This window comes from Melospiza georgiana, chromosome 2 (assembly GCF_028018845.1).
Source record: "Melospiza georgiana isolate bMelGeo1 chromosome 2, bMelGeo1.pri, whole genome shotgun sequence".
Classification (NCBI taxonomy): domain Eukaryota; kingdom Metazoa; phylum Chordata; class Aves; order Passeriformes; family Passerellidae; genus Melospiza; species Melospiza georgiana.
This window is the reverse complement of record NC_080431.1, coordinates 67,987,774-68,014,931: the sequence shown is the minus strand read 5'-3', so window position 1 is coordinate 68,014,931 and position 27,158 is coordinate 67,987,774. Positions and strand designations below refer to the sequence as shown.

The 27,158-nt window shown below is 36.3% G+C and overlaps 1 protein-coding gene across 1 annotated transcript in view; it reads left to right on the top strand.

Annotated features, from left to right (window-relative positions):
• The window catches only part of ARHGAP42 (Rho GTPase activating protein 42), a 143,780-nt gene that overhangs the window by 96,369 nt on the left and 20,253 nt on the right, over positions 1–27,158 (top strand). The window contains exons 6-17 of the mRNA XM_058018498.1: positions 2,324–2,434; positions 8,823–8,927; positions 12,335–12,464; positions 14,305–14,405; positions 16,704–16,813; positions 17,594–17,672; positions 18,541–18,580; positions 20,103–20,165; positions 21,921–21,995; positions 22,678–22,762; positions 23,882–23,940; positions 24,714–24,819. Coding sequence (XP_057874481.1) covers positions 2,324–2,434; positions 8,823–8,927; positions 12,335–12,464; positions 14,305–14,405; positions 16,704–16,813; positions 17,594–17,672; positions 18,541–18,580; positions 20,103–20,165; positions 21,921–21,995; positions 22,678–22,762; positions 23,882–23,940; positions 24,714–24,819 — 1,064 coding nt within the window. The remainder of the gene's footprint in view (positions 1–2,323; positions 2,435–8,822; positions 8,928–12,334; positions 12,465–14,304; positions 14,406–16,703; positions 16,814–17,593; positions 17,673–18,540; positions 18,581–20,102; positions 20,166–21,920; positions 21,996–22,677; positions 22,763–23,881; positions 23,941–24,713; positions 24,820–27,158) is intronic.

The following is a 27,158-nucleotide window of genomic DNA, read 5'->3' as shown; positions in this document are numbered from 1 at the left end:
GGATATTTTAAAAGCCTGCAAGACTGCTGATGCAGTTTACACAGGTGACTGGCTTTTTTCCTTTAGCATCAAAAAGCAACTTCACAGTAGCATCTTTTCACTCCCTACAGAAGCCTTCAGTGGAGGAGAAAATGGGCAGAATTGAGTGATATGAGAAATCTAATGAACTTCTGATTTTATTTCTCTGAGATCTGTTCCAGAATCAGTCTCCAAGCTTATGTGAAGTTCTGGTATATATATTGAGGTGATAGCCTACATCAATGAAAATATTACTCACTATAACTATACATCATACAGGTAGAGACTCAAAATCATATCCATCAGTTCTCCTTATTTTTTACATGCAGTTTGAACTCACAGAAATACATTAAACTTTCAGCTTTTGAAACTTTAAGATCACTTTCAAAGCAATTCTTACAAATCTGAATCCTTTGGTGTTAACACAAATTCATAAGCTTCTACAGAATATATGTTTGGGGAAATCTGATTTAATCCCTTTCCCTGGTGGTGATTATGGCCCTAAACCATATTTGAGATGGCACTTGGTTGTATCATTACAGCTGCAACCTGCTTAAATGCTGTTCAGAATAGGGATGGATTTAATTAGGCGTTTAAATACTTTTTCTGAGGCAAAGCCTAAAAGAAACATTCTAAAACTATGTTTCATTATTTATGTACAATTAAATGAGAGAGCTGAGATCTGTTTCAAGTGCTTATTGATGGCATTTGTGTGAGCAAGGCGTTGCTGGATCGCATCCCAAAGTGATCGCAACTGCTTCTGTTCAGTTATGTAGCACTGTCTTTGTGATAATTATTGTGAAATAAAGCTATTTACAGACTACCAGGGAAAACACTAGCCAAGCACACTATATGAATGGCAAATGGCAGAGTTAATTTTAAGGTAGAGCAGTTCATTATTGGAATTTTGAGTGCTTGATTTCAACTTCATATTATTAGTTTACTGGGTTTTTTTTAATAGACATAGGAAGGAGATGCTGGTACTGAATGATTTGAAACATATCCTTGAGGCCCATGTGTTGAAGTAGAGTTAGAACACTGGGCTAGGAAGGTGAATCAATATTGTTAAAAGCCTGTGCAGCCAAATCACAATAGTAGCTTGTCCTTGAGTAGAGAAGCAATCTTAATTATATATGGTGCTATTGATGGCCAAATCCTGCCTGAAGGAAAGCACTGACTTTTTGCTTTTTTACTGTTAAAAGTACTAAATCTCTTTTATGATGTGTTTGCTGGTTTATAGTTTGTTGTCAAGGGAAGACAACATCATGCTTTCCCACTTTCCCTGCATTTATTAATTTTAATGCCAGAATTAAACTAGAGAACATGCAGAAGTATCCTTCTGTACATCAAAAATAGGTGATCTTATTCATGTTGTTAATCTGCTATAGTATTTTGACCAAAGAGCAAAGTCTAACTAATACAGCCCAAAAGGGATTTGCATGAGAAAATGATTTGTAATGAGGAAGAATGAATTAAAATGGAATCTGCATGTCTTTTTTAAACATTTATCTATGTGCTACACTGTTTGTCTGTTAGTTCTCTCTCCTGTGGCTTGTTTAAATTGAGGATAAAAGCCTTTTACTCTTTATCAGCTGATAAGAGTTAATTCTTTAGCTGTTTAGGCAGAAGACACTGTTCTGATACTGGATCTCCATGCTGGGTGGTATTAGTCAGGCATTTCTGACAAGCATTGCCTTGTAGTTCTGTCACTTGAAAATTAAAACTTGAAATATATTTGATTTATGAGGTTAGGGATTTAAATATGTTTACATTCCAAGAACGTATGACTCATACTATAAAATAATAAGTTGCAAGATGTCATTGTTAAAGACAGCCTATTTAAGAAAGAAAATATGTTTTTGTGAAGGTATTTGAACTTGAGAAGTAGATACAGTTTCAGTGCATACGATACCTAAATATTTCAATAGAAATAATTATCTTTTTGTCTGTCCTTGATTTCTACGGTGCTCCTTTCTATTTCCTTTTCTAAATTTGCATATTCCAAGTACCTGCTGCCACCTTTCTTTCTCTCCAGGCTCTCTTAAAAACTAGAATATTAAAGAGCAAAAAGAAAGAAGAAGCCAAAAAAGAGGAGTAAAAGGCATAGGCTGAAATGTGTAATGTTATCTTCTTAAACTTGCATTTAGCTTTTTTAAACAGGTATTCTAATTTTCAGACAGAAAACTGAACTCTATGAAACTTTTAAAATAATCCTATGGAAGATCTGTTTGTTAATGACATAACCTGTTTTTAAAGCAATAACAAGACTAAACTAATGTTGTCCGTATTGAATTTTGTCTTTTAGGCAGATACACAGATTGACAGAGAACATCAGAACTTTTATGAAGCATCATTAGAATATGTTTTTAAAATCCAAGAAGTACAAGAGAAAAAGAAATTTGAATTTGTAGAACCTGTAAGTTTTATGTTTTATTTTTTTTGGAATGCATGCATATAAAGCTGAAAATTAAATTTAAAATACCGATTGTTTTGCTCCCTTTTCAAGTTTTGAATGCAGGTTCTTTGTATATAGACAGACATTAAGATCTTGGCTTGGGTACTTTCCATGTTTATTGAAGGATTATGTAAGAGTTTAGTATCTACTGTGAAGTGAAATGTCTGATGACTTGAAGTGTGTGTAACATTTTAATGGGACATCATGTAATGTTGTGTCTGTGCCACACATAATCGATGTTTCCTAATACCATGATTTAATGGCTTAAATTTTGAGCCAGTTTTTAATTTAAATGTTCTGGGTAGGCAGTATACACCGACATTGTTCTGAGTTACACATGAAGTAAACTGAAAAATCAATTTTTCTGTGGCATAGGTAAGTTTGTCTTTTTGTTGGTGGAGTCATTTGCCTTTAGTTTACTTTGCCCATAAAGGAATGCATATGTAGATGTGCCATTAAAAAGTAAGATAAAGTGTTTCAGTGTTTCAGTGTCCATATCTAAGTGTGGGTTTTCCTTCTGGACTGTGTTTCCATCCCCCACTCCTGACTCTCTATTGTGTCAGTCATTTCCAAAAGCAGCTTCATGACACGCTAGCATATTTCTGTGGCCTGGTAGCAGCGTTACTGCTGTTCAAGTCATGCAGACAGGCCTGCCAGTTGCCTGATGTAGTTTGTGCCTCCAGCCCCTGACAGAGAACTTGCGGTGCCATGTGTCCCTTCCCATTAAGCGCACTGAGCACAGCAGAGTCCTGGTTGTCAGAGAGGAAGGTACCAAGTGTAACTTTGTCTCCACACCATCTCCCAGCTTCCTTGTAACTACTGGAGCAGCACTCTTCACTGTGAAATGGGTTGAATTACATCTCTAACACCCTGTGTCACCAAGCAGAGCTTCTCAGATGCCCTCTTTCCATGAGATGAGAGTGTATTGTATACTGAATGTTTGACATTGATGCAAACTAATGAACCTGGATTCAGCAAGCAGTACTTTCAGAAATCCTATCTTTATGGCATACAGCTGCCAAATCTTAGAGACTAAAACTTTGCTCGGACTCCTAAATAAGAACATTTTTCTACCTGTCACAGATTAATCCAGAGTGTGTGTCTCTGTCTCCTTCTGCAAAACTCTCACATCCTGGAAAAATCTAGCAATTTTGACCTAGCTCTGACCCTAGTGTAAAAGACTTTATACTCCTTTAATATAATAGAAACTTTCTGTATTGAAAAGACCTTGCACATTGGAAAATATTGTGCAACTGCACAATAGCTGAAATAGGTAAAATTTACTTTTAAGTGTATCTGTTTCCATACTGTCTCAGATCAGTAGGCATTCCAGCCAGTATGGCATACTTGATTGTCCAGGGGAAGGTACAGGAAATACTCTGGTAACTGGGTAATGATAGGCCTTTCAGGTAATGTCTTCTGACTTCGTGTGTGAATTTACTAATAATCAATCTGGATATAGATGGAGCTTACATTATAACATTAGTTATAACATTTTGAATCTTCAAAACTGAATTCTTGTTTGTAGTCTGTTGCATACAATGTGCTGAATTAAGAACATTTGCTAAAACTCATAAGGCATGTGCCTTATGTGAAAAAGCAAATTAAAATACAAGTCAGCAATACCATGAAATTAAAAAAAAACACAACTAAACAAATCAAAAACACCCAAAGACTTAAATATAGGCTTTCTAAAATTCATGCTTATGTAAGAGATGTTGGAAATATGAGTATGTGTTCCTAGATGAAAGGTCTAGATAAGGAGAAAGCCTAACACTTTAAAATCAGGTATCAAAAGAATTGTCATATTATTGATTTTCCTCTGTGTGCTCTATGAATGTGCATATGGCAGGTGATGCCTGGTGGTGTGTCCATGTGGACATTCCTCCTCAGGAGGTCTGATGGTTGTGAGACATCGTCGTGTATGTGCTGCCTGTGCCTCTGAGTTATCAGCACAGTGTCACGTCTGCAAATAATTCTCAGTCTGACATCTTGCTAACAGACTCGCTGAAGGAAAATAAATCTGTTAGTGCAATGAAGGAGGAAGTTGTGATGCCCATGCAAAAGAAGAATGGGCATCACACATTTGGGATGTGGGAGTAGAACTTGAAAATCAAATGATCTGTTGAACATCCTTTCAAGACCTTTAGTTTTTCCATGGCAAAGGATAAAGACAGTCTGAGAACCAGAGTGGGAGAAGTAACCTAGCAAAAATTGCCAGGTGGGTTACAGCTAGGACAGTGGGAGTCAGTAAAAGTGGAGTGTGTTCTCTCCTGGAGGAGACTCAGGAAAGATTTTAAGGTACAGATGCTACTGACTCATACAGTGAATAGAAGATTATAATATTTAGAGTAGATTTTTGCAGCTGCTTCTCAGGCCCTGGGTTTCTCTTTGTTCTCTGCATCTTGATCAAAGTGGTTGCTTATGTGCACTAGAGTGAGTAACTGGCACATTCCTGTTTGCAATCCTCCTAAATCTTGATTTTTCCAAGGAAAAAACCTGCAGATTTTCATACAGATAATGAATTTAAACTTTTTCTGAAGAACAAATTACTGTTCAAATTTACAGCTGGATAAACAATAAAGCAAATTAAGTGACAATAATATGTCTTGCTAGCTTTTCTCTTGTGATCCCTTGGAAGCTAGTCCAAGCCAACAGTGCTTTCTGAGGATGTTATGCTTGTAAAACAATTCAAACACCTTCCTAAAGTTCTGCTTTGTCCTTTGGTGATGCCAGGACTTCCTTGTCCTGTGGAAATCAGGGCATAAAGTTCATAAGCAGTAAACTATCTGAAATGTGAGGAGTGGTCAGTTAAATGTTTATTTAAAGAGAAGAAAAAAAAACAGCCAACTGAAAACCACTGCCTGTAATTGCATGCATTTCTGTGAGACTTCACAGTGGACATTAAATTTAATTTCCCTTTCTTGCATTTTCTGCGTTATTAACTATGTTCACTTTAATCTGAAGAATAAGTGCTATCTTCTTATAAATAAAATGAAAACACGGAGACAAGGACTTCTGGCTGATGTGCTGCAGGCCAAAGGTTAAATTCCTCCCCTATCCGAAACCTAAGTACAATCTTCTTCCTGTGAGAATGAAACGACCAGGCAGGCTTGAGGTCAGCAGCTCTACATAAAAATAAATAGAGTCTCAAGAAGTAGCTGGATTTGTTTTGGGTTCTCTGTTGAAATCCTCGTGGCTCTGGTGTGAAGAGTAGCTTTGTGTTTTGGAGTTCAGACCTCAGTCTTTACTGATGTGAATGATTAGGCACCCAGAATGAGATAACGATAAGACACTTATTAAAATGAAAAATTATTGATATGAAAGCATCAGACATTGTTTGTGATGTTTGATGAAGTAAACTACCTCTTTATGTGTGAATACTACCGCAAAATACATTCTGAAAATTTTCTTAGAAAGGAAAGGGGGCTGATTTTCTATTCTTGTTTTTAAATTTTTTTTGCTCTATTTAATATTAATTTCTTTAAAGTTATGAGCCTGCCTTTAGCAGCAGTGCTTCTTCAAATGCCAGCAAAAAGAAAACTCTGCTATGAGTATGAGCTTAGGGCAAAAGACCTTGGCTTTTAAATCTCTTCCATACAATGCTATGGCTGTACCTGTTCTAATGGAAGTGATTTTGGAGATGCCCTAGCAGCACAGGCCCATTGGGCACAGGGCATATTCTGCATTCCTGTTTTTCCACTGCTAGTGACATGTACATTGAAGTGAATGCCATCCTCAGTGTCACATATCAGCACACAGCTTAAAAATGCTAATCTAGGACTTGCATAATACTTTTCTTTTATTCCTGTTTTTCTGAGTTCTCAAAGAGTGTTTAACCAGGAAAGCCTCAAGGCCAGATCGTCTGCACTGCACAACTGGCAGAATACCTGTGAAGTACTTTAACTAAAATTAATGCAGATTTTTATCAGGGTTTTGGTTTGGTCTTTTTTTGGGTTGGGTTTTTTTTTTCTTTTTTGCTACTGTTGTATTTTTGCTTTCAGATAAATTCGGCTTTGCTGCCATCTTGTGTTAAATATTTTCCGTAGTATTTCTCAGTGTACTCTGTAAAAGTGTTTCATGTGATGTAAAATGTTTTCCTTGAAGTATTGAAGCTGCAATTTATACAATTTATTCTCCTGAAGTGTTCTTTAAACTGAGCTCTAAAAGTCAGGCATAAGCTGACATACTGAAACTTTGTTCCACAAAGTTTCCTTGTTGTAATTTTGGTGTGCGTTAGTGTGGTGATTTGGCTGCAGTTTTGCCAAGTGTTACTCCTGCGCTGGGGGAGGGTTTAGCAGCAGGCTCCTGTTTGCAGGCTGTGTTAATCCACACATTCTTTTGACTGGATCAAGTCAAAGTAAGTACAGGAGTAGTTGTGCTGTGACATCTGAAGCAATTGTAGCTGGGGGCTCTGATGAGTAACTGAATCTGGAGTGTGAGAACAGGCTTCACATAACTGGAGCCAAAGCAGAGCTTTAGTTATAATTTGCATATTTTGTACTTTATTCATAAAAAGGAAGATTAATTTTCTTTCTTTTCCTATAAGTAGTTATTTCCAGAATTACGGAATTAGAATTATAGTCTAGAATTACAGAAAATTATAGAGCTCTTTCTATCTGTTTGCACAATTGGAGGTTTTTAATATAAATTATTGTACTTGGACCTTCCTCAGAAACCCTTGAATGATCAGTTTAATAACAATAATTTCAGGGTCCAGTCCTTAGCTGAGATAATAATTTTGGCTAGACAGATGGATCATGTTGAGGTGAGATTGATTTACACAAGATATGGAGCCCTCTTCTTGAGATTGCATGGCCTTCATTGTTTGATGGTGGAATGTGGTTCAGGAATTCACATCCACTGTAGAGGCCCCCACAAAAACTTGCTTTTTGTGTCCAAAGATCTTCTCAGTTCTTCAGGCTTCATGACTGGCTTACTGGGCAGCCGTGGGCTTGCACCATCTCTGCCTGAGGCCAGGCTCTCCTCTGCTCCTGCAATAGCAGTAAAAACCAAGGGCAGAGTCCTTCTCCCAGCCATACCTTATATTTGTGCCCGCACTGATGGTCTGTTCACCTCCAACTGCTTTAACTTCCTAATGCAGCCAAAGAGCAGGCAGGTAAATGGGCTCTCAGGTGTCTCCTAGAGAGTAATGGGAGAGAGGAGGCAGAACAATTTTGCTACCATTCTTCAAGTAGGACTGAGAGTAAATTTATAGAAAATATAAGCACAGTAAAAACTACATCTTTATACTATTCCACTTAGAGTAATCTATGGTACTGGTAACATAAAGCAAACGCTTTAAATATGAGTGATGGCATTTTTGTTGCCTGAGTCTAGACCACTTCAGTAGTCAATGAGGAGAGATAAATGTTTCCATTGGATCGTTCATTCCATCCTGAGAGAGAAGTCTGAAAAGGGGAAAAGAATTATGCTCTGGAATACCTGTGGTTCTTTACTGAGTCAGACAGCCTGGACAGCCAGTTAGTTAGTCTAGATGATAATGGCATAATATACTAATGCAAATTTTTTTTTTTTTTGTTAAAAATTTCTAGTATTGTAAATCCAAATTAATAAATTTCTCTCTTTTTTTTTTTTTTTTTTGTATGCTTTACCTTTTTTCAGTAATCTAAATTGTATAGCCCAAGAAAGCAGTCTATGATAAGAAATTAAAGCTTGTAAGCTTGTTATTTAACAGCAGGTAGGGTGACTTATAGCAATATCAAAACACTTTTAAAATTTAAAGCAGAATCAGTTATAGAAGGCTTTTAAAACTAAGAGATGGCAGGAATGAGTTAATTCAAGAGCTGAAATCTAGTGGCACCTTTTACTACTTGAGCATTGTTTCAAAGCAAACTTTAAAAGAATTCTTCAGCTGGGTATATGCAGACTGGGGTGGTTCTGTTGGAGTTAATCACAGACATACCAGATAAGAGTTTGCATATTTTTCAGAGCAGGAAGAAATAGTCCGGGTTTCTTGTGTTGTGCTAACTTGTCCAAAACATATTTTCTAGAGTCTCATTTGTGAAACATAGGTCATAGACCAAGCAACAACTGTGAAGAAAGTTAAAGAATATTTTGAAGTAAAAACACTTGCATTTTGACATTTTAAACTTGGAAAATGCACACCAGCAAAGACTCCAGCTGAAGTATTGGATAAAATTACTAAGATAGTGAATTAAATTATTATGGAAATTACAATTTCATTACAAAAAAGCATGTATAGCATTTCTTTTTCTTAAGGTCTCATCATGGATTCCTTCTCAGCAAAACTTTGCTTTTGCATGTAAAAGCACACAGTGTTCCAGGAGTTAAAAATGTATAATGCTTCTCAATTTTACCTTTTCAGCTCTTGGCCTTTCTTCAAGGATTATTTACATTTTACCATGAAGGATATGAACTGGCTCAGGAGTTTGCACCATACAAGCAGCAACTGCAGTTCAATTTGCAGAATGTAAGGATGATTTGTATTTACATGATTTAACTTTTTAATTTACTGACTTCAGTTTAGGATACTAAAGTAGATTTATAGCACTTTATTGAAATTCTAAATCTTGCAATGTTTTAGTAAGCTGAAATCAAATTCATATGCAGACAGGTAAAATTGTTTTTATAAGGTCAATGTAATTAAGATTCCTGACAACAAATGACTTTGGATAGTAAATTTGTGATTTCCAGATCAAAACTTTGGGAGCAAGAACAAGAAAAACAGGACAGCAGCCAAGTTTTTATTAGAAAACATAGCAGTCCAGATAGATTTAAATTTGTATAAAGCTTTCTTGAGAATGAGGCCTGTCTTCTGGACTAAGTGGAGGTACCAAAAATGCTCCAGCTGGTATAGAATGATACAGTTTGTCCTGCTGTCTGCTAACTTCCCACTGTATATAAAGCAATCTTGGGAAGCCATTCTCTGGCCATTCTCTATACCATTGCAGAATAGGTGGGACCCTCCTCCATGGTGAGCAGCTCTCATGAGCATTAGTTTTCACCAGAAGAAGGAATCTTTTTGTGTAGAGAGTTACACTCAACAGAGCAGATGAATCTTTTGCTGTAAATTGGTCTGGATTTGGTAGTCAGAGCCATATAAGATCCCATTTTGGGCACAAACTGCCCAAAAAATTTCAAAGCTATCAGAGATAACTAAAATACACTTAATCAACATACTTTTCCACTTTTCCATCATAACTGCTTTATACAAGTGTATACTTGTTTCACTGTGTAATTTACATATTACACTTTCAAGGATATACAAATAAGTAGATACAAAATATACTTACAAATAAGTACACACTTTGATTTTAAGCAAAGCTTAAACACCCTGCTTTTAAGGCAGAAAGTGAACTTCAACATGTTAGTACTGGACAAACCCCACATATTTCCTGAAAAGTAACATCAAAATCCAGAACAAAATTTCTTTTAAATTTAAGTGTACTTCATTCTTTCAAGTAAAGACACATACCACAAATTTTTGTAGCTCCATCTGCCCTTTTGCATGTCTTGTTCATATATATAGATCCCATTTTAAATGCTGCTTGAGGAAATAAGGCTAAACTTCCTAGATTATTAACCTTTTGCTCTTGGATAAAAATGCAAATGGTCTCTGTAGAGCATCCCAGTTACTTGTCCTTTCCAATTTTGTGTTTTTCACATTGTTTGCTAAGATGCTTTCAGATAAAGACACAAGGGGTCAGTGTTGTTACACAGCAGTTTCACTGAAAGAGTGAAAAATGTGCTTCAGTCCAGAGATTTACTTACTTTAGTATGGCAAGGTCTGGGAGGAGCATGAGGTCACAGCACAGACCAAAACTGGCATTGTAAGTAATCATATATTTCCTCCATGTGTCTCTACAGAAGCAAAATTATTAAAGAACTTTTTTCAATTTCAATGTTAATTAAGAAATATTTAATGTTTTCTAACTATTATATCAGCACAACTTGAAGTTGTAAATAGATTACAGAAGTAGAGGGAGATTGAAGTTAGTCAGGAGGATCAATGTATTTTTTTTTAATTATATATCAGAAAACATATACATGAAGATACAGTGGGGATCAGTACATCACTCCTATTACACAGCAATATAAGTTCTGGCTCCAGATCTAGATCCACAGCTTCACACAGCCAGCTGGGTTCTCTACGTACTTGTCATTGAGAGTATCACCCAAAATCATATTGAAGTGAAATGATTTGTATGGGTAAAGACAAACTGAGGACAGGAAGAAGTGCATTCAGCCTGTCTGTAGTTGTCAAAAGTACTCCACTCCATTGCATTGTGTATTCAGATCTTGAAGAATAGTTTACCTGAACTGCTGTTGCTGTTCTTAAAAATGTTCTACAGGTTAGAGCAGGAGCAGTAACAGCTGTAGAAGAGTAGTAGCAGACCAGCAGCACTTAACAGGTCACCATGTTCTAACATGATCAGTTGTCACTTTAACTGTCTCAGCTGGCCAATGGCATACTTGGTGTGTCTGGCTTTGGTTTCTGGGATTTGATTCGAAGACCTGGCTGCTTAAAAGTAGTAATTAAAAACTTAATAGATGGAGACAAGCTCTTAAAATAGGGATGATGCTTCAATGACTTGTCCTTCTTGAAGGCCTCAAAATGACCTCTCTTAAATTTGATCTGAACTGATACTTCTTCTGAAGGACATAATCAGAAAAGTTCAGATTAGAATTTTATGTCCCTCTCTAATAACAGTATTTGGCTTCAAAACCAAGATTGAACATGTATACTTTTGTACTATTGTGCAACTCACTACACAAATGGCCCATGAAAAAGGGGAAGTATTCACTGGTGTATAAAGTCCTGAGAGCATCTTTCTGACTGCTGAGGATTTGAGTCCATAGACTCTGTAGAAACGTTACAAAAATCTTTTTTTTTTTTTTTTTGACGTATTGGAGCAGAGTGTTCAATATCTGATATTAATCAATCAAAGCTCTGGCATCTCTCAATAATTCTCTTCTGTTATCCCATGCTAGGTGCATGGAGGGAATCCCTAGTCTCACTGGGTTCACTAAGAGCAAGTAGCCATTGATATGCATATAGATATAAGAAAATATAGAAACAACACACCTTAATACCATAATTGTTTGCTTTGTTACATGTCTGGTTACACACGTGATATTTAGGACAGGCACACTTCTTCCATGCTTTTGGCATAGTTCTGCCACTTGTGAGTGTTTCTTACCTCCCATTTTTTTTATATTGAACTGTGATGTTTGCCAAGTCAGAATTTGATCATGGCAGTGCCATTAACCTGACTATTCTAAGCAGCAGCACCTGTGTTTTCACTGCAGATATGGATACACAAACAATTTGTCTCTTCCTTGTGTGTAGAAACTGCAGCTGTCTGGGCTCATTAACCTGGCTTTAACCCAAACTAGTGTTTTCTGCACTGTACTTAAAGTGCTTCAGTGGGTCTTACTACTTCAGGTTTCGGGCTAAGCTGTTAGCAGCTTCTAGTTTAGCCAAATATCTGTCTGAGAATCCCAGAGTGTACAGAGAGAAAGCCTGTATCTGTCTGCAAAATACTGTGTAAGCATACTTGAAGAGATGAGATGACCTCCTGTCTGAGGTTAGTGACCTGCAGAAAGAGCAATGGTGCTATTCTCAGCTGTGTTTTCCTTACATTTGTGTGCCTAAGTTGAATTCTTCATTACTAGGTTGTTCCCAAGCTTCTAGCAGTGAAAAGTATTCTTTATTGCATTTTTTTTCCTTTTCCCCCCTTTTATGTCTCTGGCAAATGCTTTTGTTGGTCTCCACTACAGTCTCCTTGGCATTATTTGTCATTAGTTGTTCATTGTTTTTTTGGTACTTGCATGAGGTGATGTGGGGTTTTGTTTGTTTCCTTTTCTGGGTATTAGACTCGCAATAACTTTGAAAGCACTAGGCAGGAAGTGGAGAGACTCATGCAGAGAATGAAATCAGCCAACCAAGATTACAGACCACCAAGTCAGTGGACAATGGAAGGCTATCTCTATGTGCAGGAGAAACGTAAGTACAGCCAGGAAGGTCCGTGCTGTTGTTTGCCCCAGTGGTTGACTGGTAGCAAGCTCAGCTCTGGCTGGCTGCCCTGCACCTTGCTGCAAACTCCCAGCACCCTGCTTTGGATCTCTTCTGTTTCCTGTACTTTCTCTGCCTGAACAGGACCTTTAGTTCAGCCATCAGGAGCACCTTGTACCAGAGACCTTCACTGACCCAGCCATCTTAAATGAACATGTGCTTACTGGAAATCAAAGATGTAAGAAAAGGTCATCTAAGTGCCATCTGACCACAGTTAACCACAGCCAGTTTTATCCTCAGTAGCACTGCAAGTTTTAAGAACACAGTCTATTTTTTAATTGATTAATAATCATGAAAGAAATCTGTGTTAAGTGGAAATTACACTGAGCTGTGCTAACGAGAGAGGGAGAAAAGGAGTGAAGTACCAGGCACATGCTGTGCTTCATTAAATAGTGAAAGGCCAGCTTGACATCTTTTTACTGAAAAGAAATGTTTATTCTGGAGTAACAGGGTCTGTACTCACTTTATAGTGGGAAAGGTACTAGTTGTATAATTCCTTGTCATGCAAGTTTACTTGCCTATAACCCTTATCGTATAGGTCCTTGTCTAATTGTGATCAACTGGGTTAAATGTTTGCTGTTCTTGAGAGTAAATTTTTTATATATTTATTACTGATATGCATGGTGGCAAATATAGGTGTTTTTAAAAAATGGCACTAGGCCATAAATTGTTTTCTTGGATGGCCAAGAGTAACCAGTTTAAAGTTGCTACACAAATGTCTGGCTAAATTTTCTAATGAAAATAGGTGACTTCTTAACTCATCAAAAACTGCTTTAAGGGTGCTCATCCATCTTATAATGTGCTAGAAGAGATAATGAATTGCCATCAGAGGAAAAATTGATGCTGAATAATTACAGATTTTGTTCTGCTAAGTGAAAGTAACTTAAAATATAGGAGCAGAACAGCTACCTTCTGAGGGTAAATAGCCATTTGAATTTTTGATTCATGACTTTACTTTCTTCCAGAGCACAAGCAATAGGAGAGCTTTCTCAAAGTCAGCGTAACAGACCATATAAATTTCCACAGCTGTGTTTCTGGATTGACAGACATCCAACTTACATGACTGACTCAGTCTCTCATATAACCACCACCTTTGTGGGTACATTGAGAAGGCAAAACTTGTGTATCTATAGTAAAACTATCAGGGTTTTTTTTCAAACATTTTTATTTAATTCTTCACATTAAGAAAGAAAAACACACTCACACAAAAAAGGCAATTAAAATTTAAAATACCATTTTTTAAAGTCAAGGTTCTTTATTTTTATCTTGGTTCTAGACAGGACAAGGTAAATTTTTGCAAGTAGCCAGGAGCTGGGCATGACTAGGTCCTTACTCAATACCACCTCATCATTTTCTGGGGATAGGGGAAGGGATTCTTTCTGAGTCCCAAATGTGACAGAGGGAACACTCAGGTATTGTCAGATGTCTCTGTGTGGTGAATACTCACATGTGAATAATTTGCCTCTTGTACACTCTGCTATTAATATTGTTGAAAACTCCTCAGGTCTGTTTTTGCCTTTTTCCTGCCTTGTTACTATAATATAATGCTGTTACCTATCCAGTTGCCAAAGAAAGTCAATCTGCTGGAACTTCATTGGGCGATATTATCAAGCTGCAATATTTGGAAATTATACTGGAACAACATTTTCAGATTAAGAAACAAGGAGTAGGCTGCATGTGGATGCTACTTTATTTCATTTTTCTACTCTAATTCCAAGTATAATAGTGGTAAAATGACAATTACTTTTGATACTATCTCTCTTTACTCTAGGTCCCCTTGGATTTACATGGGTTAAACATTACTGCACTTACGACAAAGGAACAAAAACTTTTACAATGAGTATAGCTGAAACAAAATCTGGTGGAAAAGTGGTGAGTTACTTGTACATGAACAAATGCATGACCTGTATATTCCATCTTTTTTATTAAGCATTAAGGAACTGCTAAAAGAAAAAATGCAAACAGATAAGGCTGTTTTCATAGATCAAGCAGTGCATGTATTATATAGCATGGATAAATATTCAAGTAATATTTCATTAGAAACATATTTAAATCAATTATTAAATAACTTCTCTAATGTGGTTGTTGTAAGTGCATATGAAATTTATCACATTTGCACAGAATCATTGAATAGATTAGGTTTGGAAGGGGGCTCTGGAGATCTCTAATATAAACTCAATTCAGGTCAACCTGAACAGGTTGGTGAGGTCTGTGTCCAGTCAGGTTTTACATATCTCCAAGGATGGAGCCCTCTGTGAGCAACCTGTTCCAGTGTTCAACCACCATAAAAAACTTTTTCTAAAGTTCAAATACTTTCTCTTAGTTCAAATACAAATTACTTGTATTTGAGTTTGTGCCCGTCGCCTCTCGCCCTTCCACTGGGCACCACTGAGAAGAATCTGACTCAGCCTACTTTCCTTCCCATTAGGTGTTTGTAGATTAGTCACTGATGTGATCCCTCTTCCCCAGACCAAACAGTCCCAGGACTCTCAGCTTCTTCTCATATGACAAATCACAGGATCTTTAAGGTTGGAGGAGACCTTCAAGGTCATCTAGTCCAACCATCAGTGTAGCATCATCATAATCACCACTTAACTATATCCCCATGTGCCACATCCAGGCTCTTCTTGTACACTTTCAGAGATGGTGACTCCACCTGGTTAATTATTTCAATGCCAAACCACTCTTCCAGTGAAAATTTTATTTTTAATATCTAACCTGAACCTCTCCTGGCACAACTTAAGGCTTCTCCCTCATGTTCTTTCACTGAAGACATGGCACAAGAGACTGACCCCCACCTTGCAAAGCTTCCTTTCAGGTAGTTGAGCTCCAAGTCCTTAATCACCTTGGTAGCCTTTAGCTGGACTTGTTCTAGCACATCACTGCCTCTCTTTTACCAGGGATCCCAGCACTGGGCATAGCATTCCAGGTGTTCCTCACCAGTGCTGGATGGAAGGTGAGGATTTCTTTCCTCCACTTGCAGGCAGTAGCCTGTCTGATGCATCCCAGGAGGTTGGTGGCCTTCTTTGCAGCAATATCACATTTCTGGCTCATGGTCACCTTGTTGCCCACCAGAACCTGAAATTCCTTTTCTGCCAAGCTGCTCTCTATCCTGTCAGTCTCATCCTGTCCTGGTTATTAGCATGGGCTAATTGCTATTCATGCTGAACAGAATTGGCCCCATGGGCATACCACTAGTGCCTGGCTGCAGCTGTACTTCTGTTGTGAGCTCAGCAGTTCAGGCAGTGTTCAGTCCAAGATGTAGTGTTAAAAGTATGGCTGAAGTTGAGATAAACAATATTCATTGTTCTTCCATCATGCACTGAGCCTTCCAACACATTGTAGAGGGCTATCAGGTTGATCTGTGTGTGACTTTTCCTGTATTAAATTCATGCTGACTGCTTCCAGTCACCTTTCTGTCCTTAATATGTTTGGAGGTGCTTTCCATAATTATTCACTTCATCACCTTCCCAGGGATTAAGGTGATGCAGACTGCCCTATAGTTCCCATAAGATGTGAGGCCTCAGGTTGCATTAGGGGAGGTAGGTATTACAGAAAATTACTTCACCAAAAGGGTTGTCAAGCATTGAAACAATTTGCCAGGGAAGTAGTTGAGTCGCCAACCCTGGAAGTATTTAAAATGTGTGTAGATGGTTTAGTTGTGACCTTTTCCAGCCTGAATGGTTCTATGATTCTGTATCCTTCTCTTTGCTCATTTTGAAGACAGGGGTGACATTTCCTTCCTACCATTCCCCAGAATCCCCAGTTGTGTCAGCCTTGCCGACATTATAGTGAGGTTTCACAATCATGGTGGACAGAATTGGGATTAATCAGCTTTATTCTTCGGAAATCTTTTTATCTGCATGTGAGAGTTGGCAGAATTACATAATTTTCAACCTTACATGCATGTAATCAAGCTATATTCACAGATGTTTGTAAGATTTAAATTTAGGGAATTTTCTGAAATACAATTATTAAGTAACAAATATAAGACAGAAAGCTATTAAATGTAGTCTTAATGTATTTAAAAAATACTGTAAATATTCCTAAAGAAGTTTAATCCCTGTGTTAAACCTATGTTCTTTTGGACTGTTCCTGCAGTTAAATTTAGGATGAAGCCAAGATGTGTAAGTGTATTGCGTATGCTAATTCCATTTTGTTGTTTTGTAGAATGGCCTTGTCACAAGCTCACCAGAAATGTTCAAGCTAAAGTCTTGCATCAGGAGAAAGACAGATTCAATTGACAAACGTTTCTGTTTTGATATTGAAGTATTTGAGAGGTTTGTCTCTGTTTTGTTAACAATTTGAAAGTAATTGCAACCAATAGATAATAATTACTCCTGTAGTAGGAACACATGTTTACCAATATATTTGCATACAGAAAAAACTAGCCTTTCAAGACTTAGTACTTCTTTGTTCAGACCTGATTTCCTAATTAAATTCACTACACAGAATATGTGTTGTCTTTACTACATGACGTTTGTATGCAGATACAGCATGGAACTTGTAGCAAAACTGGCTATCCTCTTTCAGAAACAGATCATAAATATTTTTATAAATATTTTACAAATACTTGTTAATAAGTATAATCTGTAAAAATCTCTATTACTTTCAGAAATGTATGGTAATTCTTTCTTTTTACTTGAAAATTATGTCCACAATTTTTTTCCACTTACTCCTGGATTTTGTAATTATATCAGATACATGAGAATAGATTTCCTATATTTAAGATAGAGGTATGTGGTATTTCTAGAAGTATTTTTTCCAATCTTGGGAATAAAGAGAAATCTTGAATTAATTTTTTTGTTAAACTATGATAAATTGACTGACTTTTGTAGTAGTTCTCCTAAAAATTGTTTTATGACTGTTGGCAAACTTTAAAAATAAAAAGATGTGTTTTATACCTAGCTCAAAAGTATTCTGTTATATCAGAAGCTCTGATATAACTTTCTCTAACTTCTGTCTGTCTTTTCTATATTCACATCACTATGCATGTGGATTCTGACTTTGGATACTGTTTGAGAAAAACAGTAACTTCAGTGAATGTGTTTTTTTGACAGACCTGGAATCATCACACTACAAGCTTTTTCAGAATCCAACCGAAAACTTTGGCTTGAAGCTATGGATGGAAAGGAACCAGTAAGGATATTTTTTCATTTTCATTTTACAATTTTCTAGATCACATATTACAGAAAGAAGCTAGTATACATTTCAGATACTCTGTCACAATACCAATAGAGTTGTTTTGTTTGTGAAACACTAATGCAAGTACATAGTGAGGATAATACAAAGTAGAAAAGTAGATCTATTAGTTTAAGACTACATTTATATATATCATTATTTTATGTTAGGGTATTTAAATTAATACTATTTTAAGTAATACAATAGCATATTGTCTAATAGGATTCATGGTTCAGATAACGTATGTGAAATGGTTGTTATTACAGTGGTAAACAACATCCATCTTTTGGACATTTTCATAGAGTAAACAATTGGTACCATCTCAGAAGGCATTGCAGAGAGGAGAAACACATGTTGAAAGCTACTGAGAGACTTGTCTGCGTTTTCTTCCCACTATTTGTATGCTCTTAAAGTAGTCACTGATGAGGCTAATGTCAGACCTGTATCTGATAGGAAAAGTGCGGCTGATCCGTTTTATGAACTTGATGAGTGTTTTTACATGCTTCTTCTTAGCCTGAACCAGTACAGGAATTATAATCAAAAGTTGGTTTGAAATGTAACTCATCTGGTCTCAGTAAATCTGATTTCCAATGCATTAGTTGCATTATGGTAGCACAGAGCTGTTAACCCAGCTGTGTGCTGGAGCAGTAAATGTCAAGAGATCATGAATGGCACGCTTGGGATTTTCCTAGCAGTAATCTAGTACATAGCATGTTGCAACTCCTCACAAACCTGGCAATAAAAGATTTAAAGCACAAATATTGTTCTATTACATTGTTGTTGTTTGATTGGGTTTTTTTTGTTTTTTTTTTGTTTTTTTTTACAGATCTACACGCTGCCAGCTATTATTAGCAAAAAGGAAGAAAGTAAGCTTTTTTGAGTTGCCATATCTTGCTAGATTTCTGTAATGTTACAGTTTCTTGATATGTGTGGGAGAAAGATTATTTTTTATTTTAGTTCTATTGCTGTGGAATAACTTTGTTGGTTATCTAAACTTTCCCTGGCACAAGTGGAGGCCATTTCCTCTTGTCCTATTGCTTGTTACTTAAGAGAAAAGGCTGACCCCACCTGGCTGCACCCTCCTGTCAGGCAGCTGCAGAGAGTGCTGAGGGCCCCCTGAGCCTCCTTTTCTCCAGGCTGAACACCCCCAGCTCCCTCAGCTGCCCCTCACAGCACTTGTGCTCCAGAGCCTTCCCCAGCTCCGCTGCCCTTCCCTGGACACGCTCCAGCCCCTCAATGTCTCTCTGGCACTGAGGGGCCCAGAACTGAGCACAGGATTGGAGCTGTGGCCTCAGCAGTGCTGGGTACAGGGGGACGGTCACTGCCCTGCTCCTGCTGGCCACACCTGGCTGAGCCAGGCCAGGATGCCATCGGCCTTCTGGGCCACCTGGGCACACTCTGGATCATGTTCAGCTGCTGCTTGCCAGCACTCCCAGTCCTTGTCTTTTAGACATCTTTCCAACAACTGCTGGGGTTCTTGTGACTCAACTGCAGGACCCAGCACTTGGCCTTGTTGGACCTCATATAACTCGCCTTGGTCCATCACATCTTTTTAGTTTGAGGTGTATATGCACCTATTAGACATACACTGAGTAACAAAATTAGTGTATTTAAAGGTGCTATGAGATTTGTAATTGTATTAACCCTGTATTAACCCTGTATAACCCATAATTGTATTAACCCTGTATTAACACATTGGTTATTATCGTATATTAACACAGATATATCAAACTAATCCAAATAATTTATCTCAGAGAAAGAAATTTGTAAAATTTGGACATACATCTTCATTGGAGATATATTTGAGATTCAGAAAATCTGAAATTTAAGCCACTATCTGTTCTTTTTTTTTTTTTATGATGGTGTTTATTTTAATGGTGACAAATATGCTGTTTTAAGATCATTATTTAGGTAGTTAGAGCAGTGGGTATTGAAGATGCAACATTAATGAGAAGTACATTCACTTGAAATAAGATGACTAATTAAACTCAGTAACAAGGATTGTTCTCCTACATTACCATTTTATGAGTGATTATGTGCATATGCAAGGAAGAAAGAACATTGTTGTATTAAAAACAATGAATATATTCTGTTCATAATGTAGATCCTGGACTCTTAAAAGCATTTTGCTCAGCAGCTTTCAACTGTATCTTTAGGGAGGCTACTGATTGCTGAGAAAGACAGTAGAATATTGAGCTTGTAATGGTACAGAATGACTACAAAGATGGGTTGTGAATGCTATGGATGTATCTACAAAGAACCTATTGCAGAACCAGTCTTAATGTTTGGATAACTGTGTATTAGCCCTCCTTGATTAGTGCAGGAGTGTAGCTAAACAGAATATTTTGTGTATTGATATTGGAGAGTAATTACCCTTTTTTTTTATAGTGTTCTTAAATGAAGCGGGTTTCAACTTCGTGAGGAAATGTATTCATGCTGTAGAAACAAGAGGTGTGTATTAAACCACAAATAAGGTGTTGGATTGTTGTGACTTTCTAAAATCTGGCTTTTTTTAATGCTGCGTGTTTTACATCTGTGCTTTGAAGTGTATCCATTATTTGGTTTGGACTTTTCATATCTGGGTGCTTTGCACTCCAAATTGTTGTCTTCAGTTCCAACAACAGTTCTTAACATATTTGAGATTTTTAAACTTTTTTCTGTAGCTTCTTGTTGATTAGACAGCTTAATACACAACTGCACTTTGTGTGCACTGACTTGACTTTTCTTTTGATACAACTGTAGGGAGTCTCAGCTCCCAACTTTGGTTTCAGGTGTGAAATCAGAAGACCTAAAAGTGACATTGACATTCTTTGCTGGTACATCTGGTTTTTTGTAGGGTACAACACCTATAATTTTATTCAATAATGTTGTACATTGTTTATTTTCTTTTTTTTTTTTTTTTTTTTTATGTTCAGCAGCATTTAATGTTTAGCAACACTCTTTTTTGTTAGTGGGAATGTAAAAAATGGCAGTCATAATCACTTTACCAATGAGGTGGTGTCTAACAACTCACAGTTTTAAATGGAGAGTTATGGCTGTATCATCACCTATAAAATGAGATAGCCTTTTCTTGAGCTGTCAGTGTGCAGATCTCTTCTAATACAAATGTGATCTCTCTGTGCAACTTTAAGCTCAACTTGAATTCAGTTTCTCAGCCAGCAATGTTATCATTGTTGAGTCACTGCTGACTCAGAGCTTGCATTATTTTCTGGCATAGGGAGGGTGAAAGAGGGTTTCCAAACAAAACACCTAGGTTATCTAAGATCAGATTTAGGAATGTTGTTTTCAAAGGAAAAGTAGGCAATTTTTAAATGTTAAGGCTTGAAGTGGGGAGAATGGAAGACACTTAAACTCTGCTGATTTTAAAAGGCAGTTAAAAATAATAAAAATAATCATGACGGAGATAATCAAGTAAGTCTTAAGCTGTGGATATTAAGAAAAAGTTTTTTACAGAAAGATTGATAAAGTGTTGAAATGGTCTGCCTGGGGAGATGGTGGAGTTACCATCCCTGGATGTGTTTAAGAGAAGATTGGATGTGGCACTCGGTGCCATGGTTTAGTTGAGGTTTTAGGGCATGGGTTGGACTCAATTATCTTTAAGGTGTCTTCCAGCCTAGAGATTCTATGTTCTAAATACTTTGTTCTGAATATCACTCTCTAACATTGTTTGTTATTATAACTGTGCTATTAAAAAAGTCCTGGCAATTTTAACTGGCAACATAAATTCTCAATTTGTATGTTAGAATAGTATACAGTGATTTTTTTTTCATATAAATGTCAATCACATCTTATTTGAAAGGGATGGTGGTCTAAGCAAATACAGTTGCATAGTAATTCCACTGACATATAGACAATATAAACTTGTTCATGTGCAATGTGTTTTTAGACTGTTTTTGGGTCTTATTTTTCACTTTTCCTAGCCATCACCTTGTTGTTTGTTAATACAGGTCATTTCTATGCAGAAGGGTTCTGTTAATGTAAAATTATGCTTAGTGTATATTATGGTGTGGACTCAGTGGAATGAATTTGTTAATATCCCACAAGAGGTTGCAGTAGGGTAAAGCAGTACTTAAGAATGTAATGGTACAGTTTTCAATTAATACATTTAGATGTTTTGAAAACTACACCAAGAATGTATCAACATCTATTGAAATCACCATATTTTCATTATTTTAATTTTTTCATCTACTTGTTTTCCCAATGTAGGTATTACAATCCTTGGGCTGTACAGAATAGGTGGTGTAAATTCCAAGGTGCAAAAGCTGATGAATACCGTATTTTGTAAGTATCTGAAGTGAACTTTTGTCATTGTGCAGTGTGTGTGTGCTGTGATCCTTTTTGCTTCAACTGCTGTGCTCAGAAGAGTGTGTCACAATATTCACAATTTTGTATGTGCACTGGCTGCCACTGAATTGAGTTTGCACTCTTAAAATGAGTAATTCATCTGCAGTTCCTTGTGTGTATTAGTATTCACTTCTGCATGTTGCACATGAGCAAATTACTAATAAAAATGCTTTTCTTCTTCTGGCTTTAAAGTTCTATTTATTGATATATATTTGGCTTGTTCCACAAGTTCTCCAAAGCTTATTTCCATAACGCATCATGGCTCACCTTAATAGACACTTGTTCCAGTCTTTCACTTTTCTTGCTTATTTATCTCTCTGATGCTTGTGTTTGCATGTTTAAGACAACTGAATTCATAATTCTCTGTGGAGTTGGGCTTACTTAACTCTTTGATATAGTGCATAGCTAGTGTTCATGGTTACTAACTATGAGCACTGAATTTATTTTTATTTATAATTTGGCAGAGATGAAAAGATTTAAATTGGTCAGATTGGTGGTTAGTCTAGCTAATAAATAATTAGTTGAGCTAAATGGCTGATCTAGTAGCTTCTGTTTTGCTACCTTTCTAGTTAATGTGTAAGTGAAACTGTAACAAAATCCTAATTCAAATTCCTAACAGCCCCTAAATCACCTCCTGATATGGATATTGATATGGAAATTTGGGACAATAAAACAATAACAAGTGGACTAAAAAACTACCTCAGGTAAGTGTGATGCCACACAGTTTCAGTATTCCTTTTCTGGCCCATTAATCTTTGGCTTGTTAATATTTCTTGGATACATTTCTTGTATCCTTTGCCATGGTAATAAATGAGTATTTTATTATCTTGCTTAATATTCCTATGATTGTGTATAATAATACATACCTTCAACCTTTTTAAGATATCCTGCCTTATATAGCCCTAAATTCAATTGCGTGTTTTTATTAAAATTTTTTATGTTTACCACAAAGCAGAGCACCTTTGTGCTCAGTCTTTTCTTTGTGAATCCCTTAAGCTGTGTACCATAAAATTTCATGACATTATGGTTGAATGAAAATCCCAGCAAAAGCATAGTTTTTTTATCTTATGTTCTTAATATCTTCACAAATAAAATACCCCTCCTGTCATTTTTGCTGATAAGAGACAGAATATGGTGGGTGTACTATGCCTTCTACAAATCTACATTTCCTATACAAGTCACCTAACAAAGGGCCACATCAGAAATCCCTATTAACCTGGAAAAACATGCCTAGGATTTGTAGCAGAATGGTCATGTACATTTCATTGAAAAGACTGGCTTTGGTTGAAGAAAATTATAATACATCTTCAGAAGCCCAAGTAATTGTTGCTACTGTATTTGTGAAATTTGGACACGAGTGAGCAAGCAGTAGTTGTGTGTGTCTCTAAGGGAACTCAGTGTCTGCCTTTCAAATGATGACTCTTTTAAGATCTCTCACATCAGAATTTCAGTCCCAAATTTCATCATATTTTTGCCTTTTCTTGGGCAAAAGGTTGCTTCTGCAGCCTGTTACACCTTGTCTGCAGCTGTATTTATTCCTGTCCTACAATATGGAAGACAGGAAACATTGAGGCTTTGTGATGAAGTAACATTTTCCTTATTAACTTGCATGGTGACACCAGATTCAATTCAAATTGATTTTCAGACAGTGTACATGACTGAGTGTTATACTGCTTGTAATCCGTCATCACTGAATTGGATTTCCTAGGACCAGTAGAGCATCTTGCAGATGTTGAGGGCTATCATAATCACACTCATAAAACTTAGATTAAGAGTCTGAGTTTTAAATTTTAAATTTAAAATTTGGTTTTTTTCACAACCAGGTGTCTTTCAGAACCACTGATGACTTTCAAGCTGCACAAGGATTTTATTGTTGCTGTTAGTAAGTAAAAAGTAAAATGATAAATATGCTTTCATGAAAGTAGTATTGTTTCTAACCCCTAATCTCCTCAGTCACTATCTTTACTTTTCTTCTTGCTCTAATATTCAGTGATCCAGCCCTCAAAACAGAGAAGTCACACTTGATGAAGCTGTTCAGTGGTTTGTTCTGATCTTTTTAGTGGTTCTGTGTGACTGCCTTCTGCATGAAGTTTTGAACCCTCATTTAGATGTTTGTTGTTTGTTTTATATCGGCTGATAATTCTTTTGTAACATTCATCCCTTTCGTCTAGGGACTTCTATTTTCCTAGCTTGCCTTGAGAAATTAGAAAGAGCAAAAGTGAACTCCTTTTCACAAATGGAGTAATTGGATACAGAGATAGCAGAGATATTTTTTCTAATTACTAGAGTTTAGAATTTGAAGATATTTCTCCGTTTACTCTTGTCTTTATAAGAATAAAAGACAAAAAATAATTTTAGCTATTTTAATCTGTATTTCTTAGATTAAATCTTAGGCTTCACTGAAATGGCGCATCAAGTCAATATTGCCATTCATTTGTTGGTTCCAGTATTGATAGTAATTGCTTTAGGCGAGTTCCTTGAAATACAGATTTCACAGTGTAATAAATATAATCAAATTTTCCTCAGCATTTGAAAGCTAATTTTGTTTGGCTGCTCTTAATGCATGTTTGTGTTAGCATGCAGACACTGATGCCATTTGTAGTCACTTCTTAGCACATGTTCTGATTTATCAAAATTTTGTTTTCTGTTTAATAGAGTCAGATGATCAGAACTACAGAGTTGAGGCAGTGCATGCACTTGTGCATAAATTACCAGAGAAGAACAGAGAGATGCTGGACATCCTTATTAAGCACTTGGTCAAGTAATTATTTTTTATTTTTCTCTTTGGTAATATTGTAAAATGTTATCATTTCTGCTTTAAATTTGTCAGTGTTGCTTACTCTGTTATCTGTGTTGAAACAATGACACTCAAAATTACATTTGATTTCTAAAAAGCTGTTCTCAACTTAACTGGAATAATACTCTCTGTAAAAACAGAATAAAAATGCTAAGTGTTACTAGGATGGCAAACTATGTTTATAAAATAAACCTAGTCAATGTTTTCATTCATGCTTTTGCTACAGGACTTGTAACCAATTAAATAGAAGAAACATCTAACACTATGCCGAGATTGATGGAAAACTGGTTTGAATCTGTCTCAAAGTCTCAGAGTGTTTTAGAAATGAGATAGATTAGGAAGGAGATAGAATGAGATAGATGATATGATAATTTCTGTTCTTGATGTTTGATCTTATTTTTCTCTCTAGCGAGTCTGAAGTGTAGTATCACTTGAAAGCACTAATTTGAAGTATTTTCATTTATATTTTTGATATCTACATAGATGTCTAACTTTTGAATCTCCAGTAATATTCCCTTCATTTTTAATTATCAGATAGAAAACATTTTGCATTTCTTTAAATTGGTGACCTTTTGTTTTCACAGAATTACACTTGGCATGTACTGTGAGATAAAAAAAGACGAGTATTTTTTCTCTTAAGTTTCTGTACATCTTTGGTTTAGTTTTGCTGGTATTTGCTCAGTACTTTTGAATATGTATTATTCTTTCTGATTTAGGATGCTGTATCAGTACATTTATGTGTCATCTGGGAATGTAAATAGTGAAACAGTAGTTGTTCAGATAAGGCTCACATGACTCAGACATTTAGAAGACATGAGAAGAGTCCATGTTGCGTTCATTCAATTCACTACAACCCAGATGTTTTGCTTTTTTGATCACAGCTTGAGCTACAGGCTGCAGTAAGCTACAGGCTGTCTGCAGTGGAACCTAATGCAGTTTTGCTTCCTGCTATAGAAATGAGAACTTTGAACATTTCTCTGACAGGAAATCATTTAGCCCTAAAAAATTGTTTTAGCCCATTATGTCATTGGCCCCTGGAGAGCTAGCATTATAGCAAGCTGCTGTAAATGCATTCATTGCAAAACCTGATTATGCAGACCTTGCCTCTCGTTATACTTGGGCTGACATAGAGAGCCAGATGGAAAAAAGTTTCATAAGTTTCTTTACTCACAGAATTGTTTAATTATAAAAAATACAGTATCTCCTCCCTCAGAACTCTCAAAAATGTGAAAGTATTTAATGAAGGATTAACAATTTTGTAAAAGCTGCTAGTCTGGAAGCTTCAAAATTAGAGGAATATATAAGCATAGGAACAAACTTATTTGTCAGTGCAATTACTGTTTGGCAAGGATTACTTTCTTCTTTTCATTGCTTTTCTCTTTATTCTTAGTGTGATCTCAGATGCAATTCCAAAGAAAAGTACACCTGTAGTATTCCCTTATTTAATTGTTCCCTTTAACTTTCACTTTTCTCATCTTTGTTGAGATTCTCATTTCATAGAGATGTAATCTTAATTTTACACTGAATGCCTTCAGTACTTTCTTTCCAACATAAAATTCACCCCTTCTAATTTCCATATAATTTGCCAACTTGATGTTTATGCTAGCAATTCTAATGAGACTGAATTTAAAATTAGTCTCTTGAGTGTATTAGTTGTCTTCCTCCCTCATCTTTTTCCTACCACTGTGTGGAAATTTTTCAAAGAATAGATAAATGGCAGGTTAGGTGTCTAATTTTATGGAAATGGGAAAACTTGGGGAAAAAAAATCCAACCTCCTGTTTTCATCATTCTTTTGTTGAAAATCCAATTTCAAAGTGCATAATTACTTCCTTATATTTCTTTTAGCTGTTCCGTTCCTTTATAAATGCTTTTGCAGCAAAGTTAAAATACTGTAGCTCTGGGTTATAAAATAAGGATAATGTTATTTTTTTCTTGGTTTAAGTCTTTGCATCTTTGCTTAGCTTGACTTTTGTGTTACCGTGCAAATTTAAGTAGGATCAGATGTGGGATGTAGATCATACTAGAAACAAACAAACAAAACTGGCAAAAAAGCACCTAAGCATCCTAAAAGCACCCCAGAGAGACATGATACTGCATGGATACATAGTCAGTAGCTAGGCAAACATTGCAAGTTTGGGGTTACTTTCACATGGGTAGCTCATTTTTTGGTTTTTAAACCTATCTAGTCAAAATATGTCTAATGTAAAGAATGAATCATTCTTTGGTATGATTTAACAACATAATGCTTTTCTGTGGTAGGCAGTTGGGAGTCTGCATTCTGGCAGTATCACAGATTTGCTGG